Genomic DNA, 24494 nt, shown 5'->3' on the forward strand with positions numbered 1-24494 from the left:
TTACCAGCAGCTCTTTAAAAAAGAAAAGATAAACCAATTGACTAATAACTACAAGTAAAATGTTTATTTTTCCTGTTCATAAATAACGTGTACAGTCTGGTTGGAAAGAAAGAAAGGATAACAAGTTTTCCTAAAATTACCATTCCTATGTTGGTAAAGCTGTTTTTTCCACTCTTGGATATGATTCCAGGACCGGGTTCAAATTTTCCCTCTGACATAAAGTCTGTACGTCCACACCACTTAACAGTGCAATTTTCTTTTGCTTGTCAAAGACTTTGAGTAAATCACTAATAAATGAACAAAAGATATTTTCAGAAAGGGAAAGTTGACATAATTCAAGTCGGCAACGAAAAAGGAGCCAAATGTGGTCAGTAAAATATAAGTCATCGAGCTTCTTTTTCCTGTTCGTGGCACCGAGCAGTTTCATCTTCGCAGTTCATATCTGAGAGATGTGCCACAACACTCCCACACAAAAGTCTCGCCGTGAGTCTGAGAAGGAAGTCTGGGAATCTGGCCCGTGTCACCCTGCGGTTCACCTCGGTGACGTTCCTGTCTGCCGCGTTCACGCTACGGTTTGCAGCCCGGTACTGGTGAGAAGCGGGTGTCACATCTGCTGTTTTACTGGGAGCGGGTGGCAGCTGGGGGATTCATTTCTCTTTCAAGAACATAAAAATCAGTGCGAGGGATAACTTAAGTAAGAGGGCATATTTTGTAGAAGCTGCTTAAGTCATTAGAGACTTATTTAACCTACTTTTAAAGAAAATATCCAGTCTTTCTTTATTTTGGGTACTGTGTCAGATTTCATGCCTGTCATGCAGATGGTGCTGAGTTTCAAGGCTGCCATTTTATCATGCAAATGAATCTGCTTAGGCATGAAATGAATAACATCATAAGGGACAGCTGGTGGGCAGAGCTGCAGTGTGAAGAAAACATTCTTCACTTCAAGTAAGTGATGAATTTGTCTTAAACATTTACTGCACAGACAAGTACATATTAAAGCAATTGGTTGTTTCTCTTTGTGTTATCAGTAATAACTTTAAAAAGAGGTGTCAGTCATACATGAAAATCTTTACACCAACTAACATCTTTATGGGATTCTGTTTTTGGACAGAAAGGTTCAAGGATTACAGAATGTTGTCCACTTGTTGCTGCTTTTGCACTTGCCTGATTCTGCTTTCAGTCTGCAAGCACAGAGGACAGTCATTCAAAGATTATCTGAACAAAGGGTGCAATTTATGTAGCTCTCCTAAACTTAACGGAATAAATTAAGGTTTGTGAAAACAGATCTGACTATATGGGAAGGCTAAAAAACAAAAAAAAAACTCCAGGCTTACGATATATTTTTGAAAATCCTGCGGTAAAAGTAAGCCCTGTTTTTTCTCGAATGAGCCTCATTGTGATTTTGATGCGATACCATTCACCTCGGGCTCTGGTCGTTTATTTCTGATCACTTCCCATCGGCTTTGTGCAACATCTCTGTCTCCTGACTGGAAATCCCAGTTAGTATAGTAACTCAAAAATCAAGGGTGAAAACAACCTGTACTTTTGTACTTATGTGTTTCAGTTTGCAGTTTTTTGAATCGATACCTGAGCACTAATGACACCTGATGAAAACTTCCTTATCCTGTATTTTGCTGATGGGAGTCACTTCGAAATATATTGCAGCACTAACTCAACAGTAAAGCCTCCAAGTGCTATGCCTGACCAAAAATAATTGTAATTATCCTGGCTGATTACATGATTCTATTAATAATTTTACAATTAATATAATAGAGGCTATGTCTAGTAAGACAACAAATTACAATAAGACTAATAAAGAGAATTTAAATTTTTATATTGTTGAGCCCTCTGAATTATTAAAAAAATTACCTTTTTGAAAACAGAATCCTGTGTGTCCATATAAACACCATCATGTCAGGTTCTACTTGTACACACCCAGGCTCTGTATTGGGCCCACTTCTGTTTTTGCTCTACATTCTCCCCATTCTCTCGGCCAGATCATTAATAAATCCTATAACATCTCCCATGACTTCAACGCAGACGACGTTCCTCCACCCACTGCATTTTGCATGTGTAAAAAGTCAAGGGGCATCGATACTTTTGCAAGGAACTTTAATGGCAAATACACTATCTGTCGGCTTACATGACTCAAACTTAGTCCTCGGCAAGATTTTTAAGGATTTCTTTCAGTCGCTTTACACAGAGTTTGACCTAGCAGAGCGAGAACCTTCGAGAGTTAATGTTCATCTTAGTGACCCCGATTAGCCTCAGGGGGGCCGAGAGCCCGAGCCCTGGGGTGACGGGGCACTCGCACAGCAGGTCGGACAGCTCGTCCTTTTCCTCAAGGCCGAAGGTGGCGTCGTTGAGCATGCGACGGTGCAGGTGGCACGTCTGCTCGATCTTCAGCGTGTTGATGTCGCTGCGGAGTCGAATGAGCTGTCTGGCCAGCTGCTGGTCTTGCAAGCGCATGTCTGTCTAAACAAGAGAAGACAAGAGGCAATTACTCGGTCAGAACACTGGACGTATTTGTAGTTTTCATTGTCACAACAGTGCATTAAAGCTGTTTTAGAGTGCACATATCTGCACTTTTAGGGCCTGCCTTAGAGGAAGGCACTTTTAGGGCACTTACTGAAATGTAACAAGTTGCTCATTGCTTATATGGACTTTATTGACCTCAGATCTCAGTGTGTGGTCCTTATTGTGAAGTAGCATCTATAAAGGAAAGCTCACAGTGGGACATCCACAAACAAACTTCTCGCTTTTTGCTCATTTTCCCTCCCCTTCTGCACAAAGATCACCATCAGCTGGGGTCCTTGTGCAATATGTTTGCTGCCCCATACTGCGCAAGTCCGCCTCCATAAGTGCCTCTTTGTTTTCTAGATCCGAGCTCATGAGCCGTGGCTGAATATGCAGAGTAATTGAGCAGAGTAAAGATGATTACACTGGCAGAAAAATCTGTGTAATTCTATTGTCGGATTCACAATCGATCACACTGTCTGACATGAATGGCATTCTTCTGGCCACTAATTGGACACTGTGGGCTTTGTTAAACTCTAATTGAAAAAAAGGTTTGCGTTTGAATCTCGAATGTGTTGCACAGTGCTTCTGTGAAATGCGAAACCAAAACAAATATGTCTAAAATGTCCGACGATCAAAAAAGATTAAACCAGCTCACCAGTTCTTTTCTGAGCCAAGAGAGAGCTTCGTCGATGTTCTCGAAGCCCTTCAGCACACCCGAGGGCTGCTTTCGCTGACTTTTATCCGAGTTTGCCGCAGACTCTTTGTACGTGACTGGTTGCCCATCCCGCTCCTCCTGAATCTGGAATTTTCCAGCCTGTGAATCTTTGAAGCTTTCTGCCTCCAGTTGGGCTTTCCACTCCAGATAAGACGGCCTCCTGGTCTCCAGTCTTAATTTCTCAGTCAAAGCCTTTAGCGTCAACAGATGGTCATCTCCATGAAGATCTGCACTGCTCCTAGACTCTGCCTCCCCCACGATCTGTGGAGACGAAGTGGCGTCCATCTTCAGTCTGCGGAATGCAAAACAAACAAACAAACAAAAAAAAAAACAATAAAATGTTAAAACTAAAACCCTGCCATCTTGATTGGTGCTTGTTCACTCATTGTGAAAACCAATGGCAACTATCTGCCACAGACCGGAGACAAAACCGATGAGCCAATCACCCTAAAACCTGACAGCTACTTAATAACAGCAATAAACTAAGGCTAAATCCACTGGGGGTATCAGACCACCAGGGTTTTAATTTCACAGAAACAAGTCGTCTCCAAAGCAACCACACAGAGTCTTCTAATGAATCAGCAAATTTTCCACCTCCTGTCCGCAATGTTTATTGCATCAACCAGTCTTATCAGGTTACTGGGAACTAGGGCGCTACGGCCGGTGGCCTTAGAGTCACTTGTGTCTAAAACGTAGGGAACATTATCATTCATGATCCTGAAGGGATTTTAATGCAACAGTGAAACAGCTGAAGCTCAATTATGCTGTGGTCAGAGAAGTAATATAATCCTACAGGCATATACTGCAAGATAAAAATAAATAAATAAATACACAAACTCAAAATAAAGGGTTTGTTATCTAATGTAGGATCATAGAACAACTGCATCATCCCTAATTTCTTCACAGTTTGCTGCTGATCCAGACACGATGCCTAAAGATCCAATTTAAATATGTTCCGTTCCTTTATTGCTGTAGACACAATTCTGGTTTCTCAAAGTCATTTTTCTGAAAACGACGAGGTTCTGTTAATAACCTTCAGAAAGCACAAAGAAATGGATATCAGCAGTAATTTAAAGAATGCTAAAGAATGTCGAAGAATAGTGCATGTACAGTATGGGCTGCCTGGTATTTACAACAAGCATTAAAGCATAAAGTCTTCTTATTAGCACTTCTTGGAGAAGGCAGTGAATGTTTTTAGCAATGTGATCACACAAAACTAGCTAATTAGAGCTCAAACAGAATCTGTTAAATTGGTCGTACATACAATTCTTGTTGTATAGAGCAATCTGCATCCTACAGTCAACACAAGAGAATAGCATTGCTACCGTCATTTATCTCCAAAGCAGAAATTAAGTGACGCAAACAATGTACACCCTCCATTTTATTGTGGTGCCAACATTACAGCACAAACGCAGATCTCCCACTTTTTTGTTTTCTTGCAAAGTGGTCTCAGACGCTCCAACAACAAACCTTCGGTGAAGACACTGTCCTTGTATCTAATGATTGACTTGGCTTCCCTGCATGGTAGATTAGACCTCAGACTGTGCAGAGCAGCTGACTTATGAATACCTACAAATGGATCCGCTTCTTAGTCTGGACAGTAATCAATGAGACAACGCTGTTAGAGAAGAGCCCTAAAAAACAGGAAGCATGCACTTTTGAAACATTTGTAAAGGCTGTGAGTGTACGCTAATGAGTTGATTAAAATTTTGAGCAGGAAGTGCTGAGCAAGGAGGATTTGCAAATAGTCCATAACATGCTTATGCTAACAAAAGGTTTTAAATTACTTTAAAAAAAATCTTACAGATCTAGTGTATTCTACTAGTTTTTGAACAAACATTAGGATCTCTATAAGAGACCTGTAAGCCACTGTTTTGCTGATTTATTAAAAAATACAATATATGGGTTGGAAAACCCACCGTTATGCCAAATGTATTAATCAACCACCAGACTGATTACTCTGGTTTTAAATTTATTTGACCATATTATGTACTTTGTGGAAAAACCTGGCCTGACTAAGCAGCTTGTAAAGTTTGGCTCCCGTATCTGGAACATTGCAGTCATGTCTACACAACAAACACTGCCAGAAACTAATCTGGCTTTAGTGTTATGTTTTCCATAACCTGCGTGTTATTATGTCCTCGAGAGGTTTCAAATTTCAGAGCATATACTACACGAAAACATGAAAATGTTTTCAAACAACACAAGCCAAGCAAGCTCTTTGTAAAGCTTAATGCCAACGGCATTGGCAAGCTCAGTTGCATAGGTTGTCATGGCATACATTGTCAGCTTACCATAACAATGGTATACTGAATTATACCATTGTTATGACAAAAGCTTCATGAGACTGTGACTTTAATTTATAGATATTATGTGTTTTCAGTTTATTCTACAAAATACATAAAAAAAGGAAACAAATATGCTCATATGTTTACTTTGACAGTTTTAGCCTAATTGCGGAGGAATGCCAATTCATAAAAAAGCTTATATTTTGCTTTAACTCTTTCAGTATTGCATAGTGATGTAAATCAAATTCCATCATATATAATGAAAACATAATCTGACAAATAATGCACAAGAATGCAAAACATTCATAATTAACAATCATAATTTACGCTTCATTTTAAAGTTTGGTAATAAACTAACAAAATATAAAAATTCGTTTAGTTTATTTTTTCGAACGTCCATTTGACATCTAGTGCATCAGCAGGCATTGAAACATCACCAACCTAAGATCCAAAAAATATTGCCACAAAGGCTATTTTATACGAGAGCAGCAATGACTTTTTTTTTTTTTTGCTTTTCTGCCACACGGTGAGAGATGCAAACGCAATACGAAAAGTGCAGAAATTACCTTGTCCGAAAGTCTGAACGGCCGCATATCAGCTCGTCATCGCACAAGTGGTTCACTAACTGCAGAGGTGAAGCCCGAGAGAACCGCTGCTCTGACTGAATCCGATCTGGGAGCTACCGGAAGAGGGGCGGGAATAGTTGCGTCAGGCCGTGGTTGCTCGGAGACGCTCCAGACAGCGCAGCGGGGCTTCCCGCTTTGTGGATGACATTCCAAGAGCGTCACAGTCCGATAAGCAAGCAAAATTGTGAAGCAATATAATAAAAGCCTATGGATAAACTTTAAAAGAAAAAAAAAAAAAACAATGTCAAAATTAAAAGTCAAGTCATTTTTATTTTTCAGGAATTATTTAAAAATATGACACAATCTACAAGAATAAACCATTTCACAAAAAATGTACCAAATAGTCTATAAATACCTGACAAATTAGGTAAAATTAAATTAAAATTAAGAACAAGTTGAGAGTGCTTACATTTGTGTCAAATGTTGCTGTATAAATGTTGGATTTTTATTTATTTAAATATGAACATCAGTTACAGACCCTGATTTAGCCAACGGGCTAATTTTCATCTGTAGTCCCTGACAGGTTTATAGTACTGTATAACAAGATCAGGACCGTTTACATACAAACGAATAAAATAGAATAAAAATCCCCCAAAATGAAAATGCTAGTGCTGATTGTCTGTGCCATAGGGATCAGTGCAGGATAAAGAAAGCCATAACACAAGTCATAATGTTTCTGTTACAGCCGGGCATACAACACCAATACTCTAAAAACATCTAGAGATGCTCAAGAGCACTAGGAACATACTGATTGTCTAACTAGTTCAAATATATATTCTTATACTTTAACCTCTCAAAAGACTAGAAATTCATCTATACAACAGATGTATATTAATAATTATAATAATGATAAAATTTAATAATTTTGTTTAGGAGAACTCATTCAGATCCGCTAGCGGGACGGAGCGAAGGCCAGCCCACCTCGACCAAACAACTAATCTAAATATCAGGTTGCCAAGATGAAAAAGTGTACTAAAAACTCATAATGTCAGTTAATGCACAGAATAAAATGAAATCCCACATGTAACCCCAAAGCTTATTTGTTATATTTCATTATTGACTGCCGACATTGACACTGTAGGCAGTAAATACAGAGTCAATGTATTTGACAGGTTGTATCTGAGCTGGTTCTGCACGAAAAATGTTTTGCGCTCCATTTAACGAGAAAAAAAAACAGGACTCCCCTTCATCATTATTTCAACCTGAGTTATATCCTGGTTAAAGAATGCACGCACTGGCTACCATTGAAATATTTATTTATAAAGTGAGTTCCTCTATGTCGTCATCGAAGGAGGGGATGGCACGGATGGCAGGTTTGCTGTCGGCAACGTTTAGAGCCTTGTCGATGACGCCGGACGATGGTGGAGGTGTGGAGGAACCCGAGTTGAAGCGATGTAAACCGTCCCGTCTTGAACGTACCCCATTGGTTGTTGGAGGGCTATTAAGTGCCTTCATTTTATTGAAAGCACTGAAACTGTCACCAGCAGGAATGGTCTGGGCACCAAACAGCTGCTCCATGAGGCTTGATTTCTTGTCTTTCTCTGCTTTCGTTTCTGTTTCCTTCTCCATTACCGTCATTCCAACATTAAAAAGTCCTATGGCTTCTAATGCAGAGTTTTTGTCGTCGCTGGGCGGAGCTGGAGGGAAGCCATGGGAAACCCGGGACGCTGAATGTCCAAACGAAGGTGCGTACTTTCCAAATGCCAAGTCATCACTGGAGGTATGGGGCCGCAATGCTCTCCTCCCCGCTGTAAAACCGCCATGCTCTGCACTTTGTCTCCTCCTTCCGTCTTCTCTATCTCCAGCCAGCATCGATCCTGTCTCCTCTGACTCAGTGTGGTTGAAAACTGAAAAGTTACGGTTTCTCTCTTCAGGTGGATGCGGAGACACAACGTTATTATTAATCTTTCTGGATTCAGAAAGAGGTGACTCATCGAACACAGAGTCCTGGGCTGCCTGGTTTTGACGATCTATTTCTCGCATCTTAGCCAACAGCTGCTCTTTCTTTCGACGTACTTCCTCTGTCGCCTGCTGGCTGAACGTAGATTCCTTGTTCCATCGCGCCACCTCGTCCTGGACGTGGCCGCGCTTCCAGTAGTTGTCGTCTTCTTTCTGGCTGAACAGGGAATTTGACTTCTTGCTATCCTCACCCTCGTGTTCTATCTTTATGTCTGCAGATATAACGTGTCAGGTTAAGATTAAAGCCATGACTGGGGATTTCATATAGATTATCCACGCACGTCGCTTTTATGCAAAGATAAAAGCGACGTGCATGGACTGTCCCTGTTCTCGTTTAGTTTCTCTTTACCATTTTTCAATCTGCTCAGCTTCTCTTTGAAGACATTCAACTCCTGGTTGAGACCCTCTCTCTGCTGCGTCTCCTGCTCTCTCACCAGTTCCTCCTCGTGCCTTCCTCTCGTCTTGTGTTCATCGCTTTTTTGAGAAACCTTATCCGACTCTGCTGGTTTGTCCACCCTGTCAAGATCCTGGACGATATAATGGCAGAGACGGAATGGAAGACGTGAATTTAACCAAATAACTGCACTCAAACAGTAACCCTGACAGAAAAGTAAAGGATGAACAAGGCACCTTCAAAGACAGGTATTCGCCAGCTGACTGTCCGCCGTACTCGTTGGTATCATTGATGGCTGGCGGTGGAGAGGGGAAATCCTGACTCGACGTTCCGTCTTCAGTTTGTACAGCCTTGGTGCTGTAAAGCACCGTGACTAAACAAGATAAAAACAGATATCATGTAATGATGGTGTTATTTAAAAGGAAATCCCTCATAAAGCACCTCAGTTTGTCTGTCTTTTTGCGCAACAGTGACTTACGTTTCCGCTTTGCACCACTTTCGCCATCTTTCCGTAATGCCGGTTTTACCAAACGGTTGGAGTAAATATTTTTTGCGTCTAGCTCTCTTTCCTTTTCCTGATCAAAGAAAAAAAAAATTTCACAGTGTACAAGATGCAAGCTTTGCACAAAGTCTTCAGGGCTGCTTAAGAACCTGAATAAACCATGCTGGTATGCTGTACCTTGAGTTTATTGGTCAGTCGGTCCAGCTCCTCCTGCAGATTCTTGACCTCCTCCTGAGAATTAATAGTCTTCTTCTTCTCTGCAGCAAGCTGCCTCTGAAAACTGTTATTGCTCAGCTCAATGCTACGCTCCAAGTCCTTGAAATGCACACACACACAAAAAAAACTGTACACACCAACCTCGCCAAAGGAAAACAAGGGAACCAACATGACATCACAATGAAACTTTGAACAGAAAATAACTACAGTGGCACGAATGTATTAATACATCGTGCAATTTGCAGCGCACTTTAAATATGGTACTACTTCAATAGTAATAGAAATTTAACAAAAAATTAGTCATTGATGAATTTACCTTGACTTTACGTTGTGCCTCTTGGGCCCTAGTTTTCTCTTCTTCAAAGCTACGGCTAAGCTCGTCTCTGGTCCCCAATTCTTGCTGGTCCACCAGCTTCTTTAGTCGCGCGACAGCGGCTTGGCTCCGATGCAACTGCTCCTCGCTCTCCTTCAACCGCCGCTCGGCTGTCCGTTCCCGCTCTTGCGTGCGCCGCAGTCGCTCTCGCAGCACGTGAATCTCGTTGGAGTGGCGCGCCAGGAGCTGGGAAATCTCACTTTCCGTGTCGTCGTAGCGCTGCAGGGCTTTTTCCTGACGCATCTGAAGCTGACGTTAAAAAAAGGACGATTTAAAAATGAACTTCTCGTGAGTCTTATTTCACGCCAAAACGATTTAGTTAAGAAAAAAGCCTGTCAACTTTAACAGAGAGCAAGTCTACCTGTCTGAGAGTTCTACTTTCCTTCTTCAGTTCATCATTCTGCTGCTTTAGTTCAGCAAGAGAGTTGCTCAATTCATTGATCTTCAGTAGGCGGGCTGAAAGCATCCGCTTGGTCACCAGATCCAGGTCTTTAGGCAGCGAGGACTCTTTGCTTTGAGACCGATTTCCCTTGCGGTTGTGCTGTGTGATGGGAAGGCCTCCAGGTCGCTGTGGCCGCGATGCATTCCAGCGCCCAACGCCACCTGCCAAAAAAAAACAAACAAACTGATGGTTGTCAACGTAAAAGGCATGCTGACTGGTTGAAGTTTAACGCCATCAATGCAACGTCTTTGAACTTAGATTTAAAAAAATTTCCAAATGGAGTTTGAATAACAGCATTATGATGTATAAAATCATTAATTTACAATTAAAACAACTTATTGCTGGCTCTTCTAGATGAAGACTGAGATGTTAAAATTGAGGTTATACTGCCATCATCTGGACAAAAACTAATAAATTGGTATGTGTTACTTAAGCGTCTCGCAAAAGTCTTCATACTCTACATTTTTTGTCACGTTATAATCACAGACTTCAACAAATCCTATATGGATTCTATGTGATAGGCCAACACAAAGTAGTGCATTATTGTAAAATGGACCAAAAAAAAAAGACTTTTACATCTTTTTTAAAATCAAAACTGAAACATTTGGTGTGTGTTTTTATTCAGCCTCCTCTACTCTGAAAACCTCTACATAAAATTGAGTGCAACCAACCTGCACTTAAATGTCCCTTAAATTAGTAAATAGAGTTCACCCACGTGTAATGTAATTTCATTAAAAGATGATGGCGTTCAAGTAGTTTTACAAAGTACTGTATCTGACAACTAACACAGATACAAAACTGAAAAAGCAACAATGTACGTACGTAGTTTGTGGGGTGGACTTCTAGAAATCTGCTTTGCCTGCAGCCCTCTCTGTAGCACCGGAGATGGGGTGAGTGTCTGGGAGAAAGGTGAAAGTGAGCGTTCCGACTGTGTAGCGTTCTCATAGTCCTCAGAATATAGTGACCCGTCACTTCTCCGTCCCTCTCCATCTGAAATCCGGTCTCGATCTGGATCGGATTGGCAGGTTGTTGCTTTCGATCTGCTGTCGACACTTTCGACCATCGTGTCTTCTCTGTGACTGTTTCCCTGATGGTTCTTTCTGTGCCTCCGCCCCGATGATGCTCGAGACTCTTTCTTTGTGCTTCGATGGGACTGGCGACTTAGAATCCGGTTGTCCTCAATCGCTTCAGGGGCTTTTTCTGATTCTTCCATGCTGTCTGTCTGATAATGTGTGCTGAATCTTAAGTGAGGAAAAAGTACAACAAAGTTTTGTTAGAAATACTTTAACTGTAGCAATAACAAAGGATGCAGAGTCTTTGTTAAAAATAACAGTTGAAAACTAACCTTAACGCTTGTATTGCAATACTAAATTACGCACTCTTACATTTAGCTGAGGTGCTTAATAAGCACAGTCAGGTCAACTGATTTCACTAGTGTTTTCAGTATTATGTGTCTTGGTCACTAAGCAACAATACACATGAGATTAAAGTTTCCATGAGGCTGTATTAAGCTTAAGGATAAACATCACTGTGTTTGGAGCAAATAATACTATACTACCCCCATCTCCAGCAACGAGTTAATTAAGAGGTAAATATTAATTTCTGGGATTACTTACATGCAGTAATTTAGACAAAATAAGATCAGACTTAATAAAAGATATATTTTAGCCCAGTAAGCCTCATTATTTTACTGATATCTTACATAGTCATGCAAGTCAGACAATTTTCTATTTTCCCTCTATTTTTTTATAATGGTGAGACCAGCATCAACTACTATTTTATTCAAGACTAATGAATAAAATATAGTTTTCCATCAGAGGGAAAATGCTGTGTAACAACAGCAAAGTGACCATAAAGTAAAAAGGTACAGATACAAAAAAAAGAAAAAAGAATATTAGGTAAAAGGCTCTAAAGCAGAAATAAAAACATAGAGGAAAAACTTATGCAGTAATGAATAAATAAATAGGAAAATACATCTTAAAATATATAACTCTAGAGCTCTAGAGGAATATAGTGTACCTGTACAAATTGCGTATTTTAAAATTCTGCTAACTAGGCCATAAAAAAGGAACAACACCAAAAAACTTGTTGAATGTAAACAGTTTTCATTTAGGTTAATGAACCACAGGCCATTTTATCCAGCACAACTCCAAAGCGCTACTAGATGCAATATTTGTCATACTTTTAAATTTCAAGTACGTACATTTACACTTCAAGTGTCAATATCTTTGCAAGTAAAATTGCCTTTATTAAAGTTCATAATTCATAGAGATATCAATGACAATCAATGCTAAATTCCAAGGGGATGATGAGAAAGAAAGAGAAGTGAGAAAATGTGGGCTATTTACAACCATTTTAACAGTAAAATATTCTGTTGAATTTTTTTCTGAATATTGTGAGGCCCTTAGAAAAATGTATCAAAATTTATATTGTGAAGATAATTGACTTTCAGCATTTATAATTGCTTGACATGTACCACTTAATACTGTGTGCCTAGGCAAACTAATCAGTGTTAATAAATATGTAAAGGTCATGCACTCCTCTAGTTCTTTAGAAGCACAGAGACGTATCTATGGCAACGTACAAACATAAACAGAAGAGATGATTTGTTTACAACATGAACCACAGGCCATTTTATCCAGCAGATTTTCTGATGATAAAACATGTTTACACTATATGCAATATAATAGATGTGAAATCATTCTAGAGTCAAAATTCTTAGATAACAATGAGATTTTAGACTCACCCCATGTGTCACATCCAGGTTATTTCTGCTGTTTTTAGCCTCTTTTTATCTTTGTCTTTTTTAACAACCATTATACTGGCCTGTCTTCTTATTCCCTTTTTGTATTTAAAAATGGATCCAACTGAGCTCTGTCAAAACAAAATTAAAAGGCATCATCTTACACACAACAGCAATTAAGTACAGCTCTTTGTGACACCAAATTATCGGATTATTGCAGTTTGAGTGATTGGCAGGTGGACTGTTGACAGAATCCATGCCAAGTAATAGTAACTAAACAAATGTTCTCTATAAATGAAAAGGTGCAGAAAAGGTATAATAAATCAAATAAAACGCATTTACATAAAGACACAAAGTAAAAAATAACTCATTATTGGCAACAGAAGATTAGTAACCCAACTTAGAGAGCTCATAGTCCTTGTTGGGGCAGAGCAGCTCCTTTTAGTGGCGCTAAAACAAATACACCTATATTCAACAGGTAGGTGAAAACTGAAGGCTGCGTTTACTGCTGGGATGCTAGAAGTACCCACCTGCCTTGTTGCTCGTTTATTTCAGCTGTTTCACTAATGTTTCGCTCCGATTAAACTTCATAGCGGGGACCAGATTCATCGTAGATTCAAACCGCTAATGTTAGCTAGGAGTAGCAAGCTAGTTCGAGCGTTAGCCGACTTATGCGTAATTAAAACTGAAAATGTTCTCTACGCTCTCTCAGAAACTACACTCTAATGACTGGTTGTTTAAATATATTTCCCTTTAATTATCCGCGTAAACACAGCGATAGCACAGACGACAAACCGTAACCTTTATCTTTCAAGCCCCATGATTCAGTGCAACCGCTGACGCTGTGCCATGGCAACCGCAGCAATTGTTGCAACATCTTTAGTCACCAGAGAGGCGCTGTTGTTCTTCCACCCATAGTGGCTCTCACATGTTTTAGTTGATGTAAAAATCAGACCACGGAATAACGCTTCAAAACCTTCTTTTTCTTCTTCTTTTTTTCCCCATTTTAAAGGTTGTTAGTGGAGTAGATTTTAGACTGTGGATGGAAGCGCTGGACTACACGGAGAGAACTCGTATATGCACAGGGAGAATGTAGACTTCATGCAGGTCCCCAGGCTAGGGACCTGAATAAATAGATTTATGCAAGCTAGGATTTATACCCTACACAAGAGTCTAGTTTCTGGTTTCTCATCAGAAACCAGTATGAAAAACAAACCCGATCAAAGGAAATGCGACTTTTGTGTTTGAAATTAATACACAAAGCATCTGGTAAAGAAAAACTAAGAATTGGCCTATTTTTCATACTACACTATTTTTCACACTGTGACTGTCTTTTCTGTAGCTTCAAATATTTGTTTTACACCATAAAACATATATTGACTTACATGAGCAAGTACAGCAGACATGAGATATTTTTTGATAAATTTCAGTATTTAAAGAACACATTGTCAGATTGTGTTGCACTTTGAGTACAATGTGGGAAACACAGTAGCTACAACTGAGTTATTTCCTATCAGATGTTGAAGTGTAAGGAGTCTATGAGAAAAATTGGTCGGTTTTGTACCTCTCTTCATTGTGCTTTTTATTTTAGTTTTGTATTTTTTTTTTAAATAAAAACAAAATTAAATCAAATGTAATTTTTGATAATCAAGTTTTGATCAACTTTGCTACTCCTCTGTTAAATATTTTGTGTGTGTGTTTTTCTTTTTTTTAATAGATCAATTTACCACTTTTGGTTGGTTGTTTTTGTTACGTTTTCTGTTACAATGGATGTAAACAGATTAAGCAGTGCATTACATTTCGTACAGGGCAGAAACCCACCTAGAAAACACAACTTTCCCCTCTGCCTTACCTGAAAAACTGGGTTAAGTTGCTTAACATACTCAAAAACAAACCGGAATCATCGGCTTGCTTTCAGAATAAATTTAAGCTTCTCAAAAATGTGATATTTTTGAGGAACTGCATCGTATCAGTTCACGTAAGCATTCCAGTAACTACATGAAGGGTGCCGAATTACAAAAATAAAATATATAATCTTATAAAATTCACGTGTCCCGTCAAGTCCGGAATTTTGTTTTGAAAGATAGGGCGGAAGTGTAAAGTTCAGCTTGATCTATGTTGCATGTATTCAGAGAGCGTCACTGGCTGCTTTATTATCATGGCTCAGTTTAAATATCGGTGCAGCGTGTCTTTTCTCTGCTGAAGCCCGCTGCGTCTCGTCTGTTTTCAAGTTTTTGCCATTTTATGAGGGGAATAAAATTTGATACACTACAGGAAAAACGTTGTTCTGCAACAACAAACCATTAGTCGACTGCTGGCGATAATTTGGGATTATGGTCATCAAGGTTTACGTCGCTTCCTCAAGTGGCTCGGTCGCGGTGAGTGTTTGCAAATGTGTGATGAAACTTGCTGACAGGTGATTCAAGAAACAGGGTTTTGCAAATCTTAAAACGTTTCGTTGCTGCCTATATGATGAATTATGTAACTGATAATGAGCGCCTGTTGGTGGCCAAGTAGTGAAAGTAGACAGCGTTATTCTAACAGGTGAGATGATCTCTTATATAATAATAAAAAAAATCTTAATAATAGTAATAATAATAATGATAATAAAACACCACTTGACTCAAAGTTAAAACAAGTCTGTACACTAGCACAAAATTACAGGACCAAGTCAGGAAGTACAAAAGGAAAACATTACTATGGTTTATTTTATAGTGTGAGGTCAAAAGTATATGTTCCCATATGGTCATGTTTTCATACTTTTTTGCCCTTAATAAATTAAATTATAAATTTGGAAGCTGATTATTCTTCTTAATCAGGATACATTCTGATAAAAAAAATATTTGATCTGAAGAACTTGGAGCAAAAAGGTAAAGACACTGAACTTCTAAAGAGGTGCAATCAAGATTTAAAAGAGAAAAGGAGAATTAAGATGTGTTGCTTTGTTGATGTTTTTAAGCATGATCAAGACAGTGAAATCCTAAAAGATATGCCCCTTGTTTCCCATCCATCCTTTTATCTTCAGCAGTAATCATATTTCTGTCTGGTTCTCCACCTTTTGATCCATAAATGCCTCTTAATGCTGAACCTCTGCGAAATGTTCTTTTCAACCCATTTATTTCCCCATGCAATGCTATTAGACATCAGCAGTGTCTGCTGCTCCGTCTATAGGATGGAATCTAACCACTTTGACTGACTTATATTATCTTCTTTGAAAGGTGACCTAATGCATTTTTATAAGTAATACCACAAGCTAGCAGTACTTTCTAATATCCTGTTGAAAATTTAAATAATTATATATTTGGGATTTGGACTTGGAAAAAAGCTAAAAGAAAACACAGTTTGACTCATTTCAGTGGTATGGGGTGCCTTAAATTTTCTAAACCATAATGATTTTGCAATGGCTACACAAACAGAGCACCAAATGTAACTCTTGTGTTGTAGCCACTTGGCAAACAACCACCAACACATCATTTTAAAATAGGGCAGAGCTGATATGAGTGTTAGTAGAAAAATGATCAAACAGCTCTCCTGCATGAATGCTCAAAGAGTTAGGTAATGGTACAGATGAGTAATATATTTATTTTATCATGCTCAGCTCCTCAAAATGGGCCTCTACAATCTGTGGATGTTTACAAAAGAGTTATTTTTAATCTCATCACACATACATTCAAAGCACAGAGTCTCTGGTGTTTTTTTTTCCTTTTTTTTCTGGTCTTGCACATTTTCACGTAGGCTCAAGTAATTCCACCATTTGGGTCAGCTAGTGCAAGGCAGAGCTGATGTGAGTGTTATTCGTTCTGAATGCTTTTGATTTAATTTGCTGAATAAAGAAGAAACACAGAGGATGGGTCAGTCAGTTGGTGTAAGTGAAGACTAAAGTAAAGACTGTTTTTGAAGGGCAGTAATAGAAAGTCAAGAAATCTGGAAAACACTCAAATACATAAGTGCAAAAAAAAAAAAAAAACAGGCAAGCACAGAGAAAATAGGTTGTAAATGGGTCTAAGTTTGACCCCAGAGAAGCATAATCAGTTTAACACAAGCAGATTAATGGGGTGGAAATGATCAGCAGAGAATAGATATGCTGATTAGGTTATCCTCTTCTCTTCATTACAAAGATCTGTTGAGTCCAATCAAAAATGTATTTTATTGATATGAATGAAGGCTCTGTGGACATGCAAAAAAAACAAAAAAACAATTCTGGTCTAATAAATAGAGATGTGTTTTTTCAAATATGTATATAGCTCAGGTGGGAGAGTCCATTGAATGGACAACTATTAGTTGGTCAGTCTGTAAATGTGTTCTAGTGTCAAAAGAAACTCGGTGTCCTGTTTTCACGTTGTCACAAGCCATGTTAGGGGGTCAGAGCAAACATGTGGAAGAAGTTTCAATCAGACAAGACCAATATTGAACTTCTAAACATACACCTAAGAAATTACTTTGATCCAAGCATTATGAATTTCTGTTGCCCAACTGAGAATATTTGGCAATATTTCAAAATTGTCATTTACAGAGACTCTCTCAATTTGTTTGTATACTTTTGTGCCTGTACATTTTACAATATATTCGATAAGCCCAAACAAAAAAAAGCTTAATTCATCCACTGATAGTATTGCTGACGCTGATTGGGAGCACTTTATTCATTCAATATTTAGAGCCGCCCTACATTTCACCTCATCATTTTAACACTGCGATCTTCTATCACTGGTTCTGCATGAAGCTCTAACCTTTGGTCAAATGGACTCCAGTGGTCCAGATAAAACTGTTTTTTTTTTTTTTTTTCTTCTACCAGACAAAGAGAACCTTTCGGAGATAACGGATTATTTGCGGTCTTGTCTGGTCTTGTCTATAACTGACCACACAGAACAATCCCTTATTGTCTTTAAGCAAGAACAAAAGCCCCTTTGTGATTCTTACCAATCATGGACCGTCTAATTCAGGTCTGTAAATGAGCTAACTGAGTCTGCTCTATGTCAATATGTAGAAATGTGGAAAATTGTCTTTGGGTTACAAAAACAAGAGCTCCAAATCCGATCTGGAACACCATGAATCACTTACACAGGCAAACTCTCAACAGAATGGAAGTAAAATAGAAGAAGAAAAAAAAGAGAAACTAAAAATGTACAATAAAAGCTTGACAAGGTAACTGGAAATGACTAAAAGAATCACATTCAAAGTGAAGAGAAAAAAAAAAAGATAATTCCAGGAAGAAACAGGTTTGCAGTGATTGCCCTGTGAGCCTATACTGTGTGTGACGGATGCTTCAAGTGTGGGAGGTTTCTTTTCCTCTAAATATATCTTTGGATGTTTCTTTCCCACAAAGTTAACAAATGCTGTCATGCATCCTGAGAGGTGCACAGTCTCCCAGAGGTCAGCCCCACAGGGAACAGCTGTATCCACTCCAGATCCCAGCTGTCTCTTCCATGACCCTGTTGCGTATGTTTCTGTTGTTTCAGGGGGCTTGTAAAACGGTGCTTTCGCCGAGGCTTGTCAATCAGACCCATCATTCCGTACAATCCAATTATGGCTGAAACAGACATATTAGCAACAATCCTATCCTAAACGGCATGCCATTAGCTAATTGCTGTGTGGAGGAAGAAGAGATTCATGCCAAGCTTAAAGGATTTCAGATCTGAGATTCCAAACCTACACCTCTCCATAAATTAATAATAGTTCTAAATGCTCACACTGCAAACTGAGTCCATATGACGTTAATGCGTTTCAAGAGTCGATATGAACTTGTGTTTGTGTGAGCAATGAAGTAAGCCTTTCAGTGGGCTGAGAGGCAGAATTGTAATTTCTTTCATTCTTTTGTGTTGTTTATGAGGTTATAAAATCGTGTATTGTGTTTCTTGTAGAGGCTCCGGTCCTGGTTTTTATGAAGAACTGTGTTTATAATTCAGGTGCGTTTTTCAAAGCGAATCATCTTTGCTTCCCTCTTTTGACCCGTCTAGGTAAAGAAACATCAGCAGGCAGTTGTGGGTTTCCTGGAGGCAAATCGGATTAACTTCCAGGAAGTCGACATTACCATGCTGGAGGAGCAGAGGCTCTGGATGTACCGCAACATCCCCAAGGAAAAGAAACCAGAGAAAGGCAACCCACTGCCTCCGCAGATCTTCAACGAGGATCGCTACTGTGGTGTAAGATAAATATCAGTTTCTACATCTTAGTAATTGCCACCGTATCAGCAGTTCTTCAAACGTCCAAGTTTTTGTGAGGTGAAGTTTAACCATAATTTTTTTTTTTTTTCGTTTTAGCCAGCAACTCCACGTGTTGTGTTACTCCTGAACATGGAACACTTTGTTATAATCTCTTGCTTAGCTAATTTTAACACAAAACATAACATAGAATCTGAATTAAAAGATAAAATATTTGTTCCTCTACTTTTTGTGGACTGATTTGTGTTTAAATGCTGCATTTCTGTATAAAAAACGGCTACGACACAAGTGTGCCTTGGTGCAATTCAATGAAAGCTTAAAAGGCATACATCAAACGTTTGACTTTCTAATTTTATCTGGGCTTGTTATTTATGATCGTTGCATTTATTTCCACTGTTAAAACTAGGATACACGGATTTACATACAGATTTCTTTGCCTTTGTTTTTCCTTTTTCATCACCCTTTGATGTTTCAGATCAATAAACATTTTTTTTATATATTTGATGAAAATAACATGAATAAATGCCTCTTGCAGAAGCTTTTGATTGAGAGCAAAATTCAAGATTCTATCAAAGCCGAGACTTGAACTGCATTGTCTCCTTGTCCCTCGTGTTCCTTCCCTTCAAATCAAGAGTCCATTCGGCTTACATACTTTAGACAAACTGATTCAAATGGTGAGATTGTTTCACATTCACAAAACCGTCCCCCTGTGTGTTGCCAATAAGAGGCCACACACGTATTCAGCTCTGTTCTCATTAAAGTGTCTTTCCTCAATCTGTTTCCTGTTTACAGCAATAGGCAGACAGTGGCCTGGTAGGACCAATCTGTTTTTACATTGCCATATCAGACAAATTTTTTTTTCTCTTCAAAATGTAGTGATGTTTGCCCTTTAAGGGTACCTATGTTAGTGAATGAGATGGAGCAGTCGGATATGTTCTCATCTAAGATCGCACGCAACTCTGTAATCCCCTCATAATCCAGTTTCATGGATGGGGGCGGATTATCAGCTCTGGCTGCCATCACTCTCGCTTGCTAAGGTAATCCAACGTTACTCTGCGGTGCCTTCTGGGTACATTATAGTTTTTAATAAATGCTTGAGGAAGACGTCCTTACGGAGAACCAAACGAACATCTTTCGACATTCAGAGAAATAAATCTGCATTTCACTAAATATCAACATTTTGTCCTTCCATCTCAGGACTACGAAGATTTCTTCCAGTCAAAGGAGAACAACACTGTGTTTGCATTCCTCGGACTCAGTTCTCCACTCAGTAAGACAGTGAGTTTATGTTCATATATAATCAAATACATTGTCTCTGTACTGTAAATCACTCAGTGCACTGAGAAATCTACTTCTTCAGTTACGTAGAAAATGCTCTCTTTCACAACATTGCTTGATCAGCAGCTCATACTCCCCTCCCCACAATTTAGTTTCTGGTTAAACTGGTGAATCACCAGTTGGCATTTCATAAGCATCAGCTTTTTATTCACTTGTGAGTGGGGGAGGAGGGAAAATGAAGAAACAGTAGTACAAATTTCAACAAATTGTGAGATTCAGCGCTCGTCTCGGTTTCATCTACATTTTTGTTTTTACTACATTCCTATTTATGTTGTATGCTCTCCAAATATGTTTACATGCACAACACAACACAACTTTCATTAATTTTATTTTATTTTTTTTTATCTAAATTTTGAGGTGCTTTGAGTCATTTGAATTTGACTGTTTTGGCCCAGTATATAAATGTAGATAAGTTATGATTCTTTAGTTTTTTTTCCCCCAAGCAAAAAATTCATGTTTATCCATGCATCACATGTTACATCCAAGCATTCACCAAAACCTTCTTTTTACTCATACTTCTTAATACTCGTACTTAACGTTTTATTATTTTCAGTTTCTGCCCTGAATGGGAACAAAATAATGGCAATCTGAAAATAACGTTGGGATTTTTTTATTTGTGATTTTTATTTTTATTTCCCTCCCTCCCCAGGATGTAGAGTGCTAGATCAAGCTGCCATCTTGTCATCAGGACATCTTTACACATTCATAGCTTCCTGCATTGCATCACCTCCTTTCTCGTGACGACTCCAGAGTTTTGCCAAACTTCAGCCCTAGTGAATGCCGCCTCGCTGACCCATTCACCGGATCTGAAAAGGGCCCGACCCTGCAGCTACAGAGATGAAATCATGGAGGACTAACTTTTTTCCCTGGTTCCGTTTGCGTTTTGGTTTTGTTGCTTAACACGGCGCATCGGCAAACGATGCTTGTAGCACATATCCCCGCTAACTCCAGAACCACGTAGCAGCATTTTCCATCAGTGGCCTTTTAAAAACGTCAGTGCAATGGACGGGGGTAAATGTTTAGGTGCTTCACTGCAGGACAGTTTTTGTTTACACCCTTGTTTAAGTGAGCGAGCGTCTGTGTTGCATACTTTCTGTTAGCGTCTGCATCAGTCAGCAGCTGCTAATGAAGGGCTGGTTGGATGAAGGGAAGACTTAATGTAGCCTAAAACAAACCAGGAGTTCACCTGGGTGCCTGTCTGTGTCTATGTTGGGACCAAATCAAATCTTACAAGTTCAAAAGGTTTACTAAATGTCAGGATTAAATAATTAGTAGCTACCTTTATCTAGTTAAATAATGCTGTTTTAATATTTCATGTTTATTTGTTCCTGCGCATGCAGTCGGTCCAGTGGTATGATTTAAACCTGGGACATTTTGGCCTTCCCATGCCATCTCTGGGTCTACATCTTGGACTCTTTGGTTCTATAGAGGCTGCATTTTGTTACAGACGAAGACAAACAAAGGCTGTATGGATCATTTTAATCCTGGGATTAGGTGCTCCAGTTGTTTTGACAGCTTGTGTTTCCCCTTCCCTCTACACTGCCAAATGTTAAAGTAAACACGCACTCCACTGTGGACAGACTTCAATCATTGTGCTGTATATGTCATGAAATACAAGTTTAACTTTTCTTATCTTTCAGTCTTAAGTCTATATTTGCTCTCCAATCCCTGTTAAAATGCTTTTTGTTTGATATTATCTCATCATCATCATCATCATGGATTAACAGATCTATTATTTTCTCAACTCAAATGTAGCATTACAGGCAAAGTTTCATGCAATTTTACTGATATGTCTCCTTTGTTGTTGCATCATGAGATGATCTTGTATTTTTTTTGTTAACGGTGATCTACAGGTTCACTTACCACAAAGTATACTGTGCTACTCTTCCTGTTTTGCTGTCTTTTTTTATTTTTGGCTTGTTTTTCTGCTTGTAATAAACTCATAAGAACTGTACTCAATCACACATTACTGTAAAGATTATTTTTGCATAAATGCAGATTACATTATTTCACAATAATTGCTTTGCTGTCAAGTGCATTTTATTTTTTTTACACTGGCTTTTACTTTAACATAGATGAGCACAACTGTAAAATATAGTAAACTAATGATGAATTAAAAAAAAATGAATTAATAGTAAGAGATCAGCACATCCTGGAAAACCCTCAGTGTGGCTGTTTAACAGAGAGCATCACATACACTGCCTTACAAAAGTGTCATATGGACAGATAAAAAAGCACTACTTTTAAATGTAGTATGATGTTATGAACAAAAGTTTCACATAAGAGTGAAGTGGAAGGAGTAACATTGCTTTTAATTTGTCAAGTTATTTGTGTTTTATTTCATTCCAATGAAAATGTAGTGCAATACAGAAAATCAAACTCAGTTTTCTTTGTTTTTTTTTGTAATTTACACCCTGGTATTACTTTGTCAGAAATGTGTATGTGGCTCCTTTAAGGCCCTGAAGAGTAAAACAAAAACGGAAGTAAAAGCTGATCCTGGGAAAAAGAAAACAAAGGTGATAAATTACGGCAATAAAGCCACGACTTCTCTACAGCCAAGGCCCCCTGTTTGCTGCTCTCTTCTGTGTAAACCTAATGGAGTTAGCCATGGAGCAAATAAAACGTTCTTATTTGACTTTCAGATTCCAAGATAGTTTTGGACAATCATAATTACAAATAAAGTGTTCATTAAATGAACTTTTCTAACATGTTTCTGTCTTTTGTAAATCTGTAAGGGTATTCTGCCTAAATGAATGATGGGCGAAACATAAGTGCATGAAACACAATGTTAAAAACCATAGTTTTATATAACTGGACTTTTGTTTTTTTTTCCAGGCTCTACAATGAATATAATCATAAAATCTACAAAACACACAACAGATTCTAAACCTATATTTCAGTAATGGCCCTGGTTCTCAGTAATTTAAAGCAGCTTCTGTTACTACTTGTTCACATGACTACAAATTAATAATACCAGTCGTGTGTGCTGAAACCTCAGGATGGAAATATTTGAAGTTCTGAAAACAAACAAAGCACAAAAACGTGATGGATGGATCTCGATCTCAAATTACAGAGGCTACAGTCTGTGATCTTCTCTTGAGTCAGTTTCAATCATTTCCTGTAAATTCTTTCCTTTCACCTTCCTTGACCATCAGTCATCCTGTTTGTAACACGACCACTCTGTTTGTCAGGCAGAGAGTGCCTCTTCGCATGAGACTTGATGCAACATAATTTCCCACCAGAGCCTGATTTGTATCTCAGAGTTTGTAATGATTTACTAGAACATCAATATGTGCTTAGCCTGTTTTTCTTTCCAAGCGTCACTCTTCTGTATTTTTGTCAACGGCAGAGAAAACTAACCAGATGTAGAAAAGGCTACATAGATTCATTAAGTCTCATATTGTTGTGATGTCGTTCAGGCAGTTTAGAGTCTTTGTGTGTGTTTTTTTTAAAATCCTGTGTATATTTATTAGTAATCTAAATAATCAGTGTGTGTGTGTGCGTGTGTGTGAATTTCTAATTTAGTCGCGCACCAGTGAAAAAAGAGCTTTAATGGCTCATAATGTTTAAGATATGACCTTTCACCATTTACAAAAAAGCAAGTATTTCTTTGTCTTTTATTTCCTTGGCATAATCTCACACTAAAAATATAAGTAATAATTTAACCCTTTATATTAGTAAATATTTAGTAAGAACAGCCTTTCATTAAGAAATGCCAAATTCTTTTTCACAAAAATCAGTTCTCTTACTTTTTGCAGAATCCTTCTTTTTCTTAAAACTAGATGAGTGTGTCTCATAACAAAATTTCTCACCTTAAAATTACACTTTTTATTACGACTGGTTAAAAAGATGAAGGGGCTCACTGTGACTTTCCTTCTTCACGCTTTCTTTCTTCTAAAAGACATTTAAAAGTCCCAAGACATGTTGCTGTTTTTCAGTTATAACCTTCCTGACTTAAAAGAGATTATATATTGCCTTAATGAGATATAAATTTTGTACCTCGTTATGGTCACAAAGTTTTCTCGAGACGCTCGTGAATTTATTTGGCATGCTGGCATTGTTAATGGTTGCAGTAGAAGCACTTTGTCCTCAAAATAACACGTTTTGTTGGCCTTCCACAACATAAACTTATGCAGAAATCATTTTTTCTCTGGGCTTTTCTCCTTAAGGTTTGCCACGGTGAGTCATCTGTCTTCATGTAGCTCTACCTTCCGCATCTT

At 38.5% G+C, this 24494-nt stretch overlaps 3 protein-coding genes across 4 annotated transcripts; 1 reads left to right on the plus strand and 2 right to left on the minus strand.

Moving 5' to 3' along the window:
• Positions 1-2095: 2095 nt before the first annotated feature.
• Positions 2096-6208, minus strand: fam167ab (family with sequence similarity 167 member Ab). Its single transcript, XM_008397943.3, has 3 exons — positions 6090-6208; positions 3176-3527; positions 2096-2475 (listed from the first exon to the last, which is right to left on the minus strand). Exons 2-3 carry the CDS (start codon positions 3518-3520, stop codon positions 2212-2214), a joined length of 609 nt encoding a protein of 202 aa, XP_008396165.1. The 5' UTR covers positions 3521-3527; positions 6090-6208; the 3' UTR covers positions 2096-2211.
• A 1180-nt stretch (positions 6209-7388) lies between these two features.
• Positions 7389-13658, minus strand: lca5 (lebercilin LCA5). The gene is made up of 10 exons (XM_008397944.3): positions 13309-13658; positions 12782-12909; positions 10858-11276; positions 9955-10196; positions 9537-9842; positions 9182-9319; positions 8981-9077; positions 8739-8875; positions 8458-8635; positions 7389-8320 (listed from the first exon to the last, which is right to left on the minus strand). Exons 2-10 carry the CDS (start codon positions 12784-12786, stop codon positions 7407-7409), a joined length of 2436 nt encoding a protein of 811 aa, XP_008396166.2. The 5' UTR covers positions 12787-12909; positions 13309-13658; the 3' UTR covers positions 7389-7406.
• Positions 13659-14865: 1207 nt separating this feature from the next.
• Positions 14866-22971, plus strand: sh3bgrl2 (SH3 domain binding glutamate-rich protein like 2). Of its 2 annotated transcripts, none has more exons than XM_008397945.3 (4): positions 14866-15156; positions 18733-18918; positions 20134-20206; positions 20924-22971. In XM_008397945.3, exons 1-4 carry the CDS (start codon positions 15112-15114, stop codon positions 21013-21015), a joined length of 396 nt encoding a protein of 131 aa, XP_008396167.1. In that variant the 5' UTR covers positions 14866-15111; the 3' UTR covers positions 21016-22971. The 2 variants fall into 2 exon arrangements, with proteins under 2 accessions (XP_008396167.1, XP_008396168.1); XM_008397946.3 differs by having other exon boundaries at positions 14873-15156; positions 20134-20214.
• The last annotated feature ends 1523 nt before the right edge of the window (positions 22972-24494 follow it).

This window comes from Poecilia reticulata, chromosome 21 (assembly GCF_904066995.2).
Source record: "Poecilia reticulata chromosome 21, P_reticulata-male-v2, whole genome shotgun sequence".
NCBI classification, from domain to species: Eukaryota; Metazoa; Chordata; class Actinopteri; order Cyprinodontiformes; family Poeciliidae; genus Poecilia; species Poecilia reticulata.